The sequence below is a fragment of the Pelobates fuscus genome, chromosome 6 (genome assembly GCF_036172605.1).
Source record: "Pelobates fuscus isolate aPelFus1 chromosome 6, aPelFus1.pri, whole genome shotgun sequence".
In the NCBI taxonomy this organism is placed as follows: Eukaryota; Metazoa; Chordata; class Amphibia; order Anura; family Pelobatidae; genus Pelobates; species Pelobates fuscus.
Genome location: NC_086322.1, coordinates 58,446,984 through 58,463,845, shown reverse-complemented (window position 1 = coordinate 58,463,845; position 16,862 = coordinate 58,446,984). Strand labels below are relative to the sequence as shown.

The 16,862-nt window shown below is 36.1% G+C and overlaps 1 protein-coding gene across 2 annotated transcripts in view; it reads left to right on the top strand.

Annotated features, from left to right (window-relative positions):
* TBC1D14 (TBC1 domain family member 14) overlaps positions 1–10,841 on the top strand; it is a 61,586-nt gene extending 50,745 nt beyond the window's left edge. For both annotated transcript variants that reach the window (XM_063457747.1, XM_063457748.1), the window contains 8 exons: positions 549–655; positions 1,334–1,414; positions 3,311–3,405; positions 4,079–4,150; positions 6,036–6,164; positions 6,845–6,954; positions 8,165–8,423; positions 9,551–10,841. In XM_063457747.1, coding sequence (XP_063313817.1) covers positions 549–655; positions 1,334–1,414; positions 3,311–3,405; positions 4,079–4,150; positions 6,036–6,164; positions 6,845–6,954; positions 8,165–8,423; positions 9,551–9,616 — 919 coding nt within the window. In that variant the 3' untranslated portion in view covers positions 9,617–10,841. The remainder of the gene's footprint in view (positions 1–548; positions 656–1,333; positions 1,415–3,310; positions 3,406–4,078; positions 4,151–6,035; positions 6,165–6,844; positions 6,955–8,164; positions 8,424–9,550) is intronic.
* Positions 10,842–16,862: the final 6,021 nt, after the last annotated feature.

The following is a 16,862-nucleotide window of genomic DNA, read 5'->3' as shown; positions in this document are numbered from 1 at the left end:
AGCTAAACACAAACACCACAAAAGTGTTAAAACTGCTCTGGTCCTTAACGTACAAACATCGCAAAAACAGGCCGGTCCTGAAGGGGTTAATGTTTCTTTATTGTGCTTTGATGAATTGTATGTTTTTATAATAACATTTTTTGTTTTTTTCGATTGTTACGGTGAAAATATACATACATTTACAGTGTTTACATTAATTTGATATTTCTGGTCAGACTTTTTGTTTTTCAGATTTGTTATTCCTTTTTTACTTATAGTTTTATCCATTTTCCTGATCAGATGTTTGGGGAAAATGGAAATAGAGATGTTGAGCTGTAAGAGTCCAGTTTACATGGATTAAACTATCATATGATGGGAGTTTAAACCAGAACCAATGTTGTAATAAGTTCTATATTCCAAACGTTATCCTTCCTCGTTGGAACCTGTATTGCATGTGTTCTGTCTGTTTGAAGAGTAAAAAATTAGAGGTTGTACCCTAGCCTTTACTTTGATAAACCTCCATTGAGATAAACATTTTCTAAAGTTCTGTTTGATTCCCTCTCTTTCAGGTCTTGCTCTCGCAAAGTCCGGGAGATGTGGTGGCAGGGGATACCTCCCAGCGTGAGAGGGAAAGTCTGGAGTCTGGCGATAGGCAATGAATTAAATATCACCCACGGTGAGTTTGGAGAACATGCCTGTTACAATGCCGAAATAGTACAGGTTTATTTACTAAAGTGAGACTTGTCTGTAAATTTTCTCCAAATCCGTGACATTTCCAATTCCTGTTTGGCCACTTGGGCCTTAAATTTTGAAGCTATAACAATTCACAAATTGCAGAATACCTTAATTATAATGCATTAGCACACACTCAAACAGTGCTTTGTCTCCCTTAACTCTCTCTCTACACCCTCCATGTGTTTTGTAAATAGTTGTACCATACCAAACAACTACCCCAACTATCCTCTCTGGCTCATCCAAATGACCTGAATTCTGTGTTTCCCAAGTTGTTTCACTAGAACACTAAATCGGGGGTTCCCAAGCTTGTCATCAAGGCACAGTTGTCCTGGTTTTGTCAGTATCCCGTTTAGAATATGTTTATGAGAAATAAATGCATAAATTCTGGACTGCTGGTAACCCGTGGGACTGGGTTGGAAACTATTCATCTAGGCAAGAGACCAAACCCATGGGAACGTCAGATGGATTTTACAACATTCTACACGTTTGCTTAAAAGATTGTTCGCACTGGTGCATGTGTACCAGGCACTCCTTTTCTTAGCTGCATTCCTAATAAAAATGTTTTTATTATGGGATATGTGATCAGTCTGTTTCTGATTATTGGCATTTCTGTTCCTAGAGCTGTATGAGATTTGCTTATCTCGAGCAAAAGACCGGTGGAAATCTCTAAGCATGGGAGGATCTGAAATGGAAAATGAAGGTGTGTTTTGTGGTTTTTATGTGATATATATGAATTGACTTGCTTTTCTGCCTTGCCATTGCATAAGTCATGAGTGTTGGCAGCATTAATCCATCTGTATAATACTGTATTTTGCTGTCTTAATCCCTTAATCAAAGAATATAAAATGTGTTTTTGTTACACAATTATGCAGCATTATTGCTGATTATTATTTGTTGCACATTACTCTGATCTTTCTCCATCATATTACGCTTTGACTGTGATTAGTTTAACTGTTGAGTTTTTCTTTTTTTCGTTGTGTGCAATGAATAAAATAACAGGAAAAAAAAAACTATCCAGTATCCAAAATCAGAATCCCATTGTAAAGATATGGTGTAATTATTAACTTACCATTTGTCTTTTCTGGCAGCAAAAAAAAAAAAAAAATATTAACAAAATCTCCCGAGGTCATTTGTCACCCTGTCCTTACAAACCTCATCTCACACAAGAAAAATTAAACTAAAGCCTAATCCCTTACACTGATATTACAGTAGGTTGTACAGAGTGGTACCCAGTGCACACATCACTGCCTTTTCTACAATTTTCTTCACAATTATCTGTGAAGGAGCCAAAGCCACTTGCCTGAGGCTATAGGTTTATTTGCAAAATTGCTATCCGCCTGGGCATGGACGTTTATGACCTGGAGTTCTAAACTCCTGGATTTTATTGGAGTCTAAAAGAGTTTTGATATATTGAGCATGGGATTATGGGCAAGATGCAACAGATGTGGCATGTGTTATACTCAATGCCATCTTCTGTTATGTGTGTCCACTGTACCTTCTAAGCAGTTACCATAACTTTGACAATATCTTCTGCCCCTCCACCCCACCTCCCTCCGTGTGCCATAAAAATAAAATACCTAATCACCAACTACAATGTGATCATGGGGCTATGGCCCCCTCTAGCTATACCCAGTCCTCAGAGGAGCATTGGGATCCTGACTTGCATGAGTGGTAAGTGAATTAATTGCTTTCCTTTCAGCATTTGTTTCACGTGACCGTTTTACTCGGTCAGTCCCATGGCAGCGCCTCTAGTGGCTGCCAGTATTATTGCCACTAGAGGCGAACCTAACCCTGCAATGTAAAAAGGACAGGGACGCTGCACCCAGACCAATTGATTGAGATGAAGTGGTGTAGGTGACTATAGTGGTCTTTAAATTGAGAACCCGTATGGATGTAATGAAGTCAAAAGGAGTGCACGGATGTGTATTTTCGGTAACCTTTTTTGTAAAGAACTTGTGTAGAGAAAATTATATATTTGGTTTATATTGAAAATTTTTGTTCCAACCCTATTGCCTACGTTAAAAAATACAGACTTCCAGGATCATATAATTGACAAAAATCTGTTCTTACAAATTGTGGCATGTGACAGCTGTAGATCATTACTACACAATTTTGGTTTTGAATACATTCTGCCCCCTGGATTTAAATTAAACTTTAAAACCAAGATAATCTGCTCCTTCCAGATTGTGCAGGGGAAGAAGTGTTTGGCTTTTGGGAAATCTATCCAAAACAAGTTTTTATTCTCTGTGCGATCATCAATGTGACGGGACGTTGCATATTATTCTTAAAGCGTCATTGCAAACATGATTGCGATCATAAAATACTTACTATGATCTGCGGTCTAATATAACTTGTATTATGCCAATCGTGAATGGTGCAAGTAATGTTTAATTTTTCATACCATTATTATTAAAGAAAAAAAGCACATCCTGAGAGAATATATTTTATTATTGTATGAAATATCTATCTATATATAAACAAGTTTTTTATATATATATATATATATATATATATATTTTTTTTTTATGGAATATTTTTTTTTTTCTCCTATGTATCAACAGGGAATTAATCCTTTTTTTTTTTTTTTTTTTTGCAGATTTGGGATTGCCTGCAGCAGACAGAGAAGCCAGTTTAGAGCTAATTAAATTGGACATTTCCAGAACGTTCCCCAGTCTGTGTATTTTTCAGAAGGTATGCATTGCATTTATCTCAACGCTCTGAGTTCCGCTGCTTAGTTTACCTCCCTTTGAAAATAATGCTTGGTGCATGGCCTATGGCACCATCACCCACAACTACTAGGACAGAAAAGTGCTTGTGGTAAGGAGTCACTTAAAGGAACAATGTAAGCACAAGAACTACAACCGCTTAATGCACTGGTTTACAGACGGTTCGAGAGGATGCAGAAGATAATCTTATGCATTATCATATCAACAGTATACAGTAATAATTGGGTCTGAGCACTGGCCATGCGTTTTTATGAAATTTTCATGGTCTGTTGCCAATTTTTTTTGGTTAGTAATATTTTTTTTTTTGGTCTTGTCAATTCCCTCCCCTCCCCTCCCCTCCCCTCCCCTCCCAAGTATAAATGACAATTGGGTACATTAACATTTTTTTTTCCCTGAAATGAAAAACTTAATCTACAGATTTCTCTCTCCCTAACTGCCCCATGAAAACCAGACTATTTAACAGGGATCACGGCAAAACAAGCCATTTTGCCAAAGATATTTGTAATGTGTAGTCAGGTACTAGGTGTAAATTATGGGCGAGTCAGGGCAGGTGACCACCATAATCTGTAACTCCAGAGATTAAATATACATTACATAAAATTAACATTTTTTTTTAATTTTGTGCTGCTTTATTCCAGGGTGGCCCTTATCATGACATGTTGCACAGTATTTTAGGGGCCTACACGTGTTACAGACCAGATGTTGGTTATGTAAGTATTTTTTTCTAATATTGTTATATAATTTTAAATGCAGGTTTTCAACTTTTTATTTTTTTTATTTCTAATTTATTGTATTGTATGTTTTTTATACGTGTGTGTGTGTGTGTGTGTGTGTATATATATATATATATATATATATATATATATATATATATATATATATATTGTGAGCGAAAAAGTGGCCTGATTTTTGACTTGGCTTAAAAATTAACTAATTGACACTCACCTGTAGCTGGTCAATTAGCAGACAGGCCTTTAAAAGGCCTTTAAAAGAAGAAATCAGTCTGCTGCAGGGTGAGGGAGAAAAAGCCAGCTAGGAGGGAGAGAGAACAACAATTGTGTTTATTGCAAATCCATTTTGTTGTTTTTTTTTGGAAAATTGGTAAGTGGGAAAGCCACCCAATTACAGATAGTGATTTCTGTCTAGTAAGAGCAAGGAAGTTTTGTTTATTATTATTTAAAGCACCTGTTTTTCTAATCAAATTAAAAAAGGAAAACCGAGCTGAATGTGTCCTGGACTTTGTATACCCTAGAAGGCTGTGATTACTGCAAGATCAGTGACAAAATCCTACCTGTAAAAGAGGTGGTCTGATACTGTGTCGATGTGTGTGTGTGTGTGTGTGTGTATATATATATATATATATATATATATATATATATATATATACACACACACACACATACCGTGGCCTTTTTGGCACTTTTGCCATGCATTCATTCTACCACAATTTCACCCTTTCTGTTTAAGTGCACCATACATATTCTATGTATTTTTTTTAAACAAGAAATAGGGTTTTCTTTTGATACCCTATATGCCTGCATAAGGCAATATTACGCTGAACATGGCTAGTCACTAACAGTGGCCCCATCTCGGGTATTTAATCATACCTTGGGCTCCTTATTATCATTAGGGGACCTGCTGGTACTTTAATAACTCATGGTCTGTGCCGTCAATGGTCATTAAAGTCCTGCAATTCATGATTATAGCCATGGACAGTCATGTGGTCATTGAGGGATTAAACCAGTTGAGGTGTTGCTTGTAAGTTAGCAACCTCAGCACTGAAGGCAACGTCATGGCATTTGCGTTTTTGTATATTGTTGATGCCTTAGATGTGTGTGTGTTTGCCCTAATTACTACTATAACTGGTTCTGTTGATGGTATTTGCACCAATTGTACTAAAGGATATCCCTGTCTTCTTCAAGACTATGGATCCTTGGTTTGTGACATTGAGGGTTGTGTTTAAATCAGGGAGGTATTGCATCACAAATTCAGTAGATCCAAATTATCACAGGAAGCCCTTCCTAGACTGAATTTGTTGGCATTTTTAAATAATAATAATAATAGACTCCATACAGACTAAGGTCAAATGCTTTCTCAGCATCCGGAGCTATAGTCAACATTTGGGTCTCTCCTTACGACTTCAGATGGCAAATCAGATATCAAAGTATCTTCTAGTATTGTTGTTGTCTGAATGATGTAGGTGAATGTATTATTTTTCTGATCTTACCTATGTTTATAGAATTGAATTTTGTTGGTATTAGAAAACTACAATTTGCTGCAGAAACAATACATTTTTCTTCAGTTATATCTCAAAGAAATTCTTGTTAAATATTCCCCTAGTATCTCTTTCAAAAAGTAGAAAAATGGAAAATTGATACAAACTCCAAATACACTTACACATCAATTGAGACTAAATGTAACACAAGTTTAACATATCTTAACATTTGTGCCATTCGTATAATAGAGCCAAATAACCTTCTGGCTTAAAATAAATAATGATTTACTTCAGCTGTAAGTGACTAGTGACTTCTTCTGTCATAAGTATGCTTTCTCCTATGACTGGCTGATTGTGTTTTTTAAAATTTTTATTAACAGGTGCAAGGCATGTCCTTTATCGCTGCTGTATTGATCTTGAATTTAGATACTCCCGATGCCTTTATTGCTTTTTCAAACCTTCTGAATAAACCATGTCAGATGGCATTTTTTCGAGTTGATCATGGCCTTGTAAGTATTTATTTATTGAAATCCTAGTGACCTAGTCCATTGCTGAATTCCTAGACCATGCAGATCACTTCTGATTTGGAGACGCTGCTTCACAATGAGTACCATCCCACTGGACAGGTGGTCTTGATTTAGTATCACATGCACGTTCCATGCTCTTAGAACAATTATGATCTACCAGAACTAACGTTAGAAAATTCAAACTTTTTTTTCCTTCTTTTTTGGGAACACCAAAAGTCCTCTAGAATATAAGCTCATTGAGCAGGGCCCTACACTTCTCTGTTCCTGTACGTCCAGTTGTCTGATTAAAATTACATGTCTGTTAGTCCACCCATTGTACAGCGCTACGGAATCTGATGGCGTTATATCAATAAAAAAAGAATAAAAATAATCATGACATCTGCTGCTGGATATAGGCACAAAATGTATCATATATTTCTGAATAATTATCTGACATCTTATGGTATTCTCTGCAGTATGCGAAAAGTCTCAATGCGAGAATTAAGAAGTTGCAGTGTTGCCCCTTTTTCCCATAATTACAGATCATACCTACTAGGATGCAAAAACATGATCAGAATGGTCCATGCCCAATATTACAAATATATTTCACACTGTCTTTTTATTTATCAGCACCAAGCTTTATTAGTTAAGATATTAATTTGATATATGGTCCTTGCTTTTAGATGCTAACCTACTTCGCAGCGTTTGAAGTATTTTTTGATGAAAATCTTCCGAGGTTATTTGCACACTTCAAGAAAAACAACCTGACACCAGATATCTACTTGATAGACTGGTAAGTTCAGTAGATAATTCCAGCTTATTGTGTTTAACACTTACTCTTCCATTCTATACGGCACCATAACTGTGCATCACAGAGCACCCATCTCTACAGTATCTTGCATCTATTTCTCATCTGTGCATGCATCCATCCCTGGTTCGTAAAAAATATTCATAGCTGAAAAATAAATCCGAGAACCTTCTTTTTTTAATTTTCTTTTTTTTTAAATCTTGATATGCAGTCCTGGTGAAGGCTCACTCTTCCTGACCTTTTGCTTAATCATGCCCTTGTTAAAACTCTGCATGTTGCCAAAGAAAATTCTAATGTATGCATGAATCAATTTAGACCTATCTTATCTCTTGGGGTACCATATGTATGCCTGTGACTAATATACGCACTGCAAAAATAAAGAATTAAAAGAAAAAAAGAAAATGAAAAGTGATTGAAAATGAAACAATTTTGTTTTCATGCAGGCTGTGTCAGTCACAGCCAGGGGAGGTGTGGCTATGGCTGCATAAACAGAAACAAAAGTGATTTAACTCTTAAATGTTAGAGAATTGAGCTGTGAAACTGCTGGGGGCATGACCTATACACCCAAACTGCTTAATTAAGCTAAAGTGGTTTAGGTGACTATAGTGTCCCTTTAAATGTGAAGTGTATTGTTCAGAATGTCAGAATGATATCCTTGCTTGTGAAGGATCTTGAATAGAGGAATAGACATGATGAAAGCGAGGAAACCAACACGGTTAGGAAATTGAAGACCTTTGTATCAAATAAAATGTCCTCCAGTGGATGAAGAGGAAACATTTCACAGGCAATAAAATGAGAATGAGGTCACGGAGGGAGTAGTCAATTGCTAGAATGATAGTGAAAACCAGAGGGTGGTAAATTAAGAGAACAAAGGTTATGGTCTCCAGTCTAAATACCTTTTTAAATAAAGGATGTCAGGTGAATTCCAGTCTTAGTCTATAAGGTGACCAGCCTAGGGCAGCATAGAATCCAAAAGTTGTAATGATTTAGGGTGTTAGTGTTACAGAGAGGGCGTTTGCCGTTTATCATTCAGGCACCAGAGAGTACTTTTTAGGATATTCAGTGCTCTGTATAAAGTTTTCAAACACTGGGTTAGAACTCATTGTGACCCACTGCTTTAGTACTCTGTGCTATTTGATCTACATGCAGCAAACCTTATCTTTATGTTCTTTGTTTCTTTATGTTCCTTCTGCAGGATTTTTACCTTGTATAGCAAGTCATTACCACTGGATTTAGCTTGTCGAGTATGGGATGTGTTTTGCCGCGATGGAGAAGAGTTTCTTTTCAGGACTGCCCTGGGGATCCTTAAACTTTTTGAAGACATTCTGACAAGAATGGACTTTATCCACATTGCCCAGTTTCTTACCAAACTCCCAGAGGATTTAACCTCCGAGGATTTCTTTACCTCCATTGCCGCTATTCAGATGCAAAGTCGGAACAAGAAGTGGGCTCAGGTAAGAAATTAGCTTTTTGACGTTTTGACATTTTATTTTATTTTTAATTTTTTTTTTAAAGGGTAACTCCAACTACCATGACACATAAGTGATTTGAAGCAGTCATGGTGGTAGAAGTATGTATGTGCAGTGTTTTTGCTTGAAGCACTGCACATACTGAGATATGTTTGTTGGGGGCAATTTTTACCACCAACACATGTTACATTGGCAGCCCAGAATTCTGTTATTCACAGGCTTTTTTTTTTGTTTTTTGTTTTTAATTCTAAAAAACCTATGGTTGGACTGTGCAAGGCGCCAGTGATCTTGGAGGAGGGCGGAGGTTCGCACCGGGATGCGTCAGCTGGCACTGTATTCCATTATTGTAAATTGAGGGTGGAGAAATCTTCTCCATAGGGCAGTGTTTCCCAAACCAGTCCTCAAGACCCCACCAACAGTCCAGGTTTTGTCGGTATTTCCATTGGAATAAAACTGGGAAATTCATTAATCCTAAATTGTTGAGGACTGGTTTGGGAACCACTGCCATAGGGCATTTTACACCAGAAAGGGCCCCCTCTTCTCCCCCTTTAAAAGGGTTGGAGTAACACTTCAACCTCTTAAGGACCAAACTTCTGTAATAAAAGGGAATCATGACATGTCACACATGTCATGTGTCCTTAAGGGGTTAAAGGTAAATATGTAATTTCAATCACTTGATTTTTTTTTTTTATGTTTTCTGTAAATTAGGGTTAGGTGGTTTTTAAATATCCAAGAAAAGGTGAGCTTTATGGTTGCATATTAAGGGTGCTTATCGTATATTTTTGTAATTGAAGAAATTTGGAGCCATATTTATTAATACAAAAAACTGAAACGATCTTGCGACACCCTGCTAATATTTCAGTAATTGTCACAGAATCCTTTTGAATATTCCTATTGATATAGGTATATTTGCCCCATATTTTAGATCAGTGCATATGCTCCTAATTGACTGTCCATATAAAAGCTGTTAAATGATCTCACTGTTTAAAAATACCTAATAGTGTTTACTTTAAGGGTATTTTGGCAAATATGGCAATGTCAAATGCGTTGACGATTTAAAACAAAACAAAAAAAAAAATTATATAAACTCTTTTCCCCTTCTGTTGTTTTAGGTACTATCTGCACTACAGAAAGATAATCGGGAAATGGAAAACCGAAGTCCTGCTCTAAAACGCTGAAAATGGTTTTTGTACGTTACCTTACGAAATCATTCTAATTCAGGGCTGTCAATACACTGGAATGGGCCTTAATTGTTAAGGTCAACGTTAGGCTGCTCGTTGAGATTTCTTTCCAATTGTTACACCTTGTGAGTTGGAAGGAAATTTCTTAAAAGTAGCACTTGAATCAATGTTTGCTTTAATCTCTGAGGCCATGCCTCACTGTGTGCAGTAGTTTTGAGTGACTATAAATGAATTGGATTTTCACTGCAAACAACCATACCACTCATAATTATTATCATTCCTGAAGATAGCTTGAATCTTCTGTTTTAGGAAATGTATTAACTATTTTACAAATTCCACTAATCCAAATTAAGTGCAGAATGTTTTAATGAATGTTGGAACCCTTTGGAAAAACTATAGATACAGTTTATCATAACTACACAAGAAATGGATATTTACCAAAGATGCCTGCAAGGTAAAGAGATTAAATTAAAGCAAGAATTATGTTAGTACTGTAGACGAAACTTTTATGTTCAAGGTTCCAAGCCATCATAGCCATACAATTATCACAAAGGCCTATAGAAGATCATAATAATAATCTGGTTGTAATCCATTGCTGTAGTGAACCAATGTCCTGGCTTGTTGGTATTGTTGGAGTGGTTTTCTACCATAAAGGCAGTAAAGATCTGAAATGTTCATCAATGTTCTGCTTCTGGAAGTCCTATAGATTGGATGAATGTCTGTATTTGAAGAACAGGAAAGTGAATTGCTAAAGAGGACCTATGGGCCATTAAAATATATTATAGTATCCCTGCTTGTGTTAAACTGAGCCAACTGAACATCAATCTGTGCTTTAGAGATTATTTTCTTTTGAAAGTTATACTTGTACTATTGACTTCATGGTGACTTTTAAAAGGGTGAAATAAGAATCACTTATGCTTTACATTGTGCTAGCTGAAAGGTTAGTAAATGTTTTGATGTTATTTTGGGTTTAGGTCGCCACTACTGTGTTGTGATCACATTATGTCCATCACTCCATCACACACACTAGCCACTCAGTAGAAATGGATAATGCAATGTATGCATAAAAAAAATCTAAACCCTTAATTTTGCTGACTTATCCATGACTATGTTAAGCAAATATTGAATAGTTCATTAGTTTGTCTGGATTTGTTTTTTCTGTTTGTTTTTATTTACTAGTAGTTTCATAAAGTGGAAGAATGACGATAAAAATATAAATCTTTACGTTGGTCTGCCTAAAGGAAAGCTGGTCAAACCCACCTTATGTTATGAGTGAAAAACCCTAAATTCTTTTGTGAATGTGGTTTAACACCAATGGATTTTGAGAACGTGTCTAGCAGTCATGCATTCCTCGTATTTTGGAACAAGCACTTTTTAACTTTGGAATTCTCTTTTGTTGTCCAGTTATTTGTGTTAATCTTAATTTGTATAGCGTTGCATAATACCAAAGTTTAGCTTTTTTTTTTTTTTCTTAATTTTATGAAAGGGTCAACAAGGGCCTTTTCCGGGCATTCAGTTTTAGTAACCTGATTTCAAAAGGCATTCTGTTTTTGTGTTTCCTCTAAATGAGTAATGGTTTTTGCAGGGAAAAAAAAATATCAACATTTCTTTGTACCATTTTACATAAAACATATATTATATGCACTGAATGATTTTGACAAGATAAAAATAACCACACAAGCCTGGATTTTTATCTCCCTTGCAATGATATAAAAAAATAAAATAAACATGATTGTACTTAAAGAGCACATACGTCATCGGTACAATTCAGTGATGTTAGTGAGCTAAATCACAGTACATTGAGGTGATATTTACCGTTGTGATGTTTGCAGCCGATTAATAATCCAATCACGCTTTACCATACACATTGTATGATGGATTTTATTTTTTACTTTTAAATTACATTCCTTACTTTAAATACATTCAAATTGTTACACATATTTCCAAAAAGACATGAAATACTGCTTTATAGCATGCCAGTATGGATTCCTTGATCCTTGTAAATTATGGTTGAAGTGAGAGGTACTACAAATGTAAGGAAGAGCAGACACCTTGCCAAGATGGTCCAGTCACCCATGACTACTCAAGCTTCTACTTCTGGTAGTGCTGTGTGCTCTATCTTCCATTGATCACGTGCCTGCACAAAACCTTTATTTAGAGCCCGCAGCAAAATTATGTTGATGCACACTCTGTCATCTTCCACGTTGTGTATGGACAGTATTGTGTATAATCCAAGTTCAAAAAGGACCAATATTGTACAAAAATAGTCTGAAGCATTGGCTAATGTTTACTTATTTATCAGGTTGTTCCCAGATCTTAGACCGTTCTTCTTCACGTGATATATGACTGGTAGGTAGACTTCAAAACACTGATTGTTAAACTTCAGCACACAAACCGTTAACAATTTTCTAATCCTTGTTATCGAGCCAAATGGTTACCCACCCCAATGAAGTACTAATGGTCCGCTATCACCTCAAGTAGAACTGTGTTCTTCAAGGCAGATCCCAAGGAACTGTGATCAATTCAAAGTTTAATTTAGTTAACAGTGTAACCTCCCACGATATTTTTCATACGAATATCCGAGAAACTTAGTGTGTGTTTCTTAAGATCTTGCTTTAAAAGATGATCAAGGCTAGGGTAGCGTAAACTCTGGGAAGTAATTCTGTAACTCACAAAATAAAAATAAACACTGGTTATATGTTTTTTGTGAATGAAATCTACTGGATAAATTATCACGTTTGCGAATTGCTGTTTTTTTGGTTTGTGTATACTGTAAACGGATCTATACATTTTGTTCTATTTTGTATGTATGTCTGTTCTTATTTGTGTATAGAGTTGAAAGAAATTGGTTTTAGCAATGCAATATTCAATTTTGCACAATTTGTGGGTGTACTGTAGGGAAGGTTTGCACATGTCATTATGCCATTGCATTTTGGGATGCACCCAATGTTTGTTTATCCAGCTAGGACCATACCAAATCTTTTTATTTATAAACCAATAAGACATTTGAATATCATCCTCAATTCAGGGATTGTAAACAGATGACCATTAAAAAATAAATAAATAACCATTATGAATTAACATTTTTATTTATTTCATTAAAAATTCCAATAATGCACATTTGCCATTCCAACTAATTGCAAATACCAGTGGATTCACTAATTGATTATAAAATTGAAAGATTAATAATCAATGAGAATTCCTTTTATTCTATAGAACCTCAACAGCTAAGCTTAGATACTACGTCTTCAAAGAGTAGGTGAAGAAGACAAAATGTTCTCTAATGTATCACAGCTTAGTGACTACAATTAAAAAGGATATTTTTAGGTCAATGATTCACAGTTCTATTACTCAGGGTATACAGTAATGATACAAAGTATAATACAGGGATAGTATATTAGAGATTTATAGCGGTTATTCTACTTGGATTTCCCACTAACCACGGTTAATATTAATTTTTACGTCCATATTTAAGATGTTAATGTATCACATCTGTGCATTCCCAAGTTGAGACGGAGCACTGATTATTAGCATGTTCTCAAAGCACTATAGGAAAAAAAATTTACTTTGCTTTATTTTATTTATAAAATTCCACTTCTAGTTTAATTTTTTCCTAGTGCTTAGTATAGATCTTAAACTGGGAATGTTATCTATATTTTTATTTCCTATTGCTTTAAACATGACTGTCCTGATCTAGGTCTTAGGTCTAATAACTACGTCTGAACAACAGGCCCAATGCCAGCTAAGCAAGTGTTTCCTGTTTAGGGAGTTGTCTTCTTTAAATAATTATTTTTCATAGGGAACATCATTTGGAATACTATAATTAGTTCATTTCCAAACTCAACATTCTAACACCAGCTCAGGACCTCACTAGAAAATCCCCCCCCCCCCCCCCCCCCCTTCTCTATATTGATCCACGCAGGTGCATGTTTTACAATGTGTATCTGCATAAAGCAACTTTGAGTCCCGGTCACTTGCTGCTTATTTTTTTTTTTTTTTTACTTTTTGTTCTTTTTAACACTGCAACATCCTAAATTCACAAAGCAGCTTTGGGGGAGTTGTGTGTTAAAAAGTAACTTAACTTTTAAAATTAAAAAAAATTGCCCCCCAAAAAAATCATCCTGCTCATTGATCTAATTTTTTAGAAATGCTTTAAAAAGTATATTTATAGGTACACCCTGTGGTATAAATTTGAGATTTGAATGGCTTGGCATGCTAGAATAATCCCTTTTTAAAGCTAAAGAAAATTATGAATAAACTCATCACTAAAAAAAACATGCTCAATTTCTCTAAAAAAAATAAAAAAAAATAAAATGTGGGTTTGTTGATGCTCGTACTCTTGAAAATTAGGATTAGGATTCTGGAATCTTTTACACATTCGAAATGCCAAAAAATGAATTATGCAATGTTCACAGTATGTACAAGACACATATTTAATGTATGTTGTAGGTAACATGTTGGCATTATGCAAAACATTCTAAAATTACAATTAAATGACCACTTATTTGTGCAGAGTTGTATGAAAAAATGCAATGCAAATGTTCTAAATGTACAGTTATCTGTGTAGAATTGTTAAATTGGGGGAAAAGGTGTATTAAAAATTGTACTTTTTTGGATTGTAAATATATGGTTTTAGTAAATAAATTTATGTAAAAATGTGTTGTGTATTTTAATAACTTTCTTTTGTTTATTATTGGTTTTTTTATTATTATTTTTTTTTTAACAAGAACATTTCTTCTGAGTAAATGCTTGAATATGCATTTTCTTAGTATATCATCCTCTTTAATGGTTCAACTGTCAATTTTACCCCAAATTTAAGAAGCAACCCCATGCCGCATTTATTCTGTAATACTGCTTCTACTGAATGACTTTCTTTTTCACAGGTATCTCAAACTTGGATCTATGTGAGGGAGGCCCTTGTTAAAATATATATCTGACTTGTTATCTCTAGAAAACAACTAATCTCGAGAAAATAATCCAGAAAAAAAAAAAAACATCCAAAAATGTTTGAAATTTCCTAAAAAAATATTTAAAGTGTTTAGCCACACTATATTTCTATACTACGTCAAGCCCACCTTTGTCTTAAATTACTCCAATATCGATGAATCCTAATGTCATTTTAACATGGTACATGAATATCCAAAGCTTCGTTATGTGCTTATGTTGCTCTTCTGTCTGCTCAGAGCAGCTTTTCTGAAATGTCTTGAAAAGCTCACAAATGGTAGGAGAGGTGTTTGGGGCAGATTGAGCAATAATGCAAATACAGATTTAACCCCCATGGGGGAGTGCCTTTAACCCCTTAAGGACCAAACTTCTGGAATAAAAGGGAATCATGACATGTCACACATGTCATGTGTCCTTAAGGGGTTAATGTCCTCCCTTAGAAATTTAGGGCCACAATGATTTCAACATTATCTCCAAAAGCAAAAAGTTATAAAGTATTAGAGAAGAGTTCTCTCTATTTGGAGTACATACACTGATGAGTTGTAAAAGTACTTTATAAGCACTCAGACCACCAGGGCCAGATTTTTCCTCCTTGCTGCCCCAATGACCATTTCCTTAGCATAACTAAGTATACAAGTAGGAAACACTGATTTATGCCACATAACTGCACGACTGGGAGTTCCGGGGAAACTAGTCCCTGAAACACTCGAACCGTAAAGCTTGATCTTTTTTTTTTCCATTATCTTTGGTAAGTCAATGTTATTGGGTGTCCAGATTGGACATACAGGCAGGTTACAGGCCGCTACTTATGTAGCTGTTCTCCCACCAAATTGTATTCACAAATAGCCACAAGCTCGGATAAATAAAAACAAATAACATTATTTGTTCATAGAACCTATAGCATAAAACGTTGGTGCAAGTAATAATTGAAGGGAACTAGACTACTCACGTCCATAACACAGAGCTGCGTCTCTCCCTACGAGAATCCCCAACAGTCCTTCCCCGGCTCCCACCCCACAGGCATTGGAATAGTATGTAACAGTGGGTTTTCACCTTTGGGATGTTTGAGCTGTGTATCTGCATAGGGTGCCATGGCAACAAGGGCGCCAGCGGCCAATGACACTCTTAGTCGTGGGGCTGTAATGACGCCGGCAGAGGCTTTAGGAGCAGAGCCTCCCAGGGAAATGGATGCAGCACCTGATCAGGGCAGCTCCGAGTAGCTTGTTCCGAGGGAAGTGATGTCAGAAGTCAAAGGGCAGCGCAAGCCTCGTGAATCTGCCCTAAAAAGTACTACACTTACACACAATTCATGAGGCTCTCATGCAGGTACAGGGAAAAGCCTCATATTTAATGGCTGGGATAGGGTTAGAGTAGGGGAAATTAAGAGAGTCAGTGACTATAGGTGTGATTAGAGGAGAATGAAGTACTATATACGGGTGGAGTCTGGAGTACTTTGTATGGGGTACGAGCTATTGGGGTTGAGGAGGAGAACAAAGTATGAGGAGGAGAATTGAGTGTACTAGCTGTAGAATGTGATGGCAGATAAGTCCCTGGCCTTATCTTATAGTTAGGGGATAGCCTTATGCCTATCCCATGCATGCTTAAACTGCTTTACTGTTAAACTCTACCACTTTAGCTGGAAGGCTATTCCATGCATCCACTACCCTCTCAGTAAAGTAATACTTACGGATAATTTTAAACCTTTGCCCCCTCTAATTTGACTGTCATCTTGTTGTGGAAGTTTTTCTTCTTTAAAATATACTCTTTTCCTTTACGGCGTTGATTGCTTTTATATCTTGCTATCATATCCCTTGTCTCATCTTTCGTGTTTCCTCCAAGCTATGCATTAAAGTAAATTGTATACATAAATGGTAATTTTTACCCTGCAATCCATTAACCAGTTTTGTAGCACTTCTCTGAACATTCTCCAAAGTGTCCATATCCTTCTGGAGATACAGTCTCCAGTACTGCATATGGGGGTGGGATTTCTATGGGGGATAAAATGAGCTATTATCTAGGGGAGATGAGGAGGAGAATGGGATACCATCTTTATGGAGCAGAATGGGGTACTATCCAAGAGGGTTGAATTAGCCACTATCTATTAACATGAGGAGAATAGGCTCTAGCTATTTGGGGGGAGAGGCTGTGAATTGGCTACTAACTATGAGCGGGGGAGGAGCATAGGTTGTTGACTATAAGGGTAGAATAAAAGGCTACTAGTTATGGAGCCTTGATGGGCTAGTAACTATTGGAGTTTGGAATGGGCTACATGCCATGAGGGGTACAAATTCACAACTTC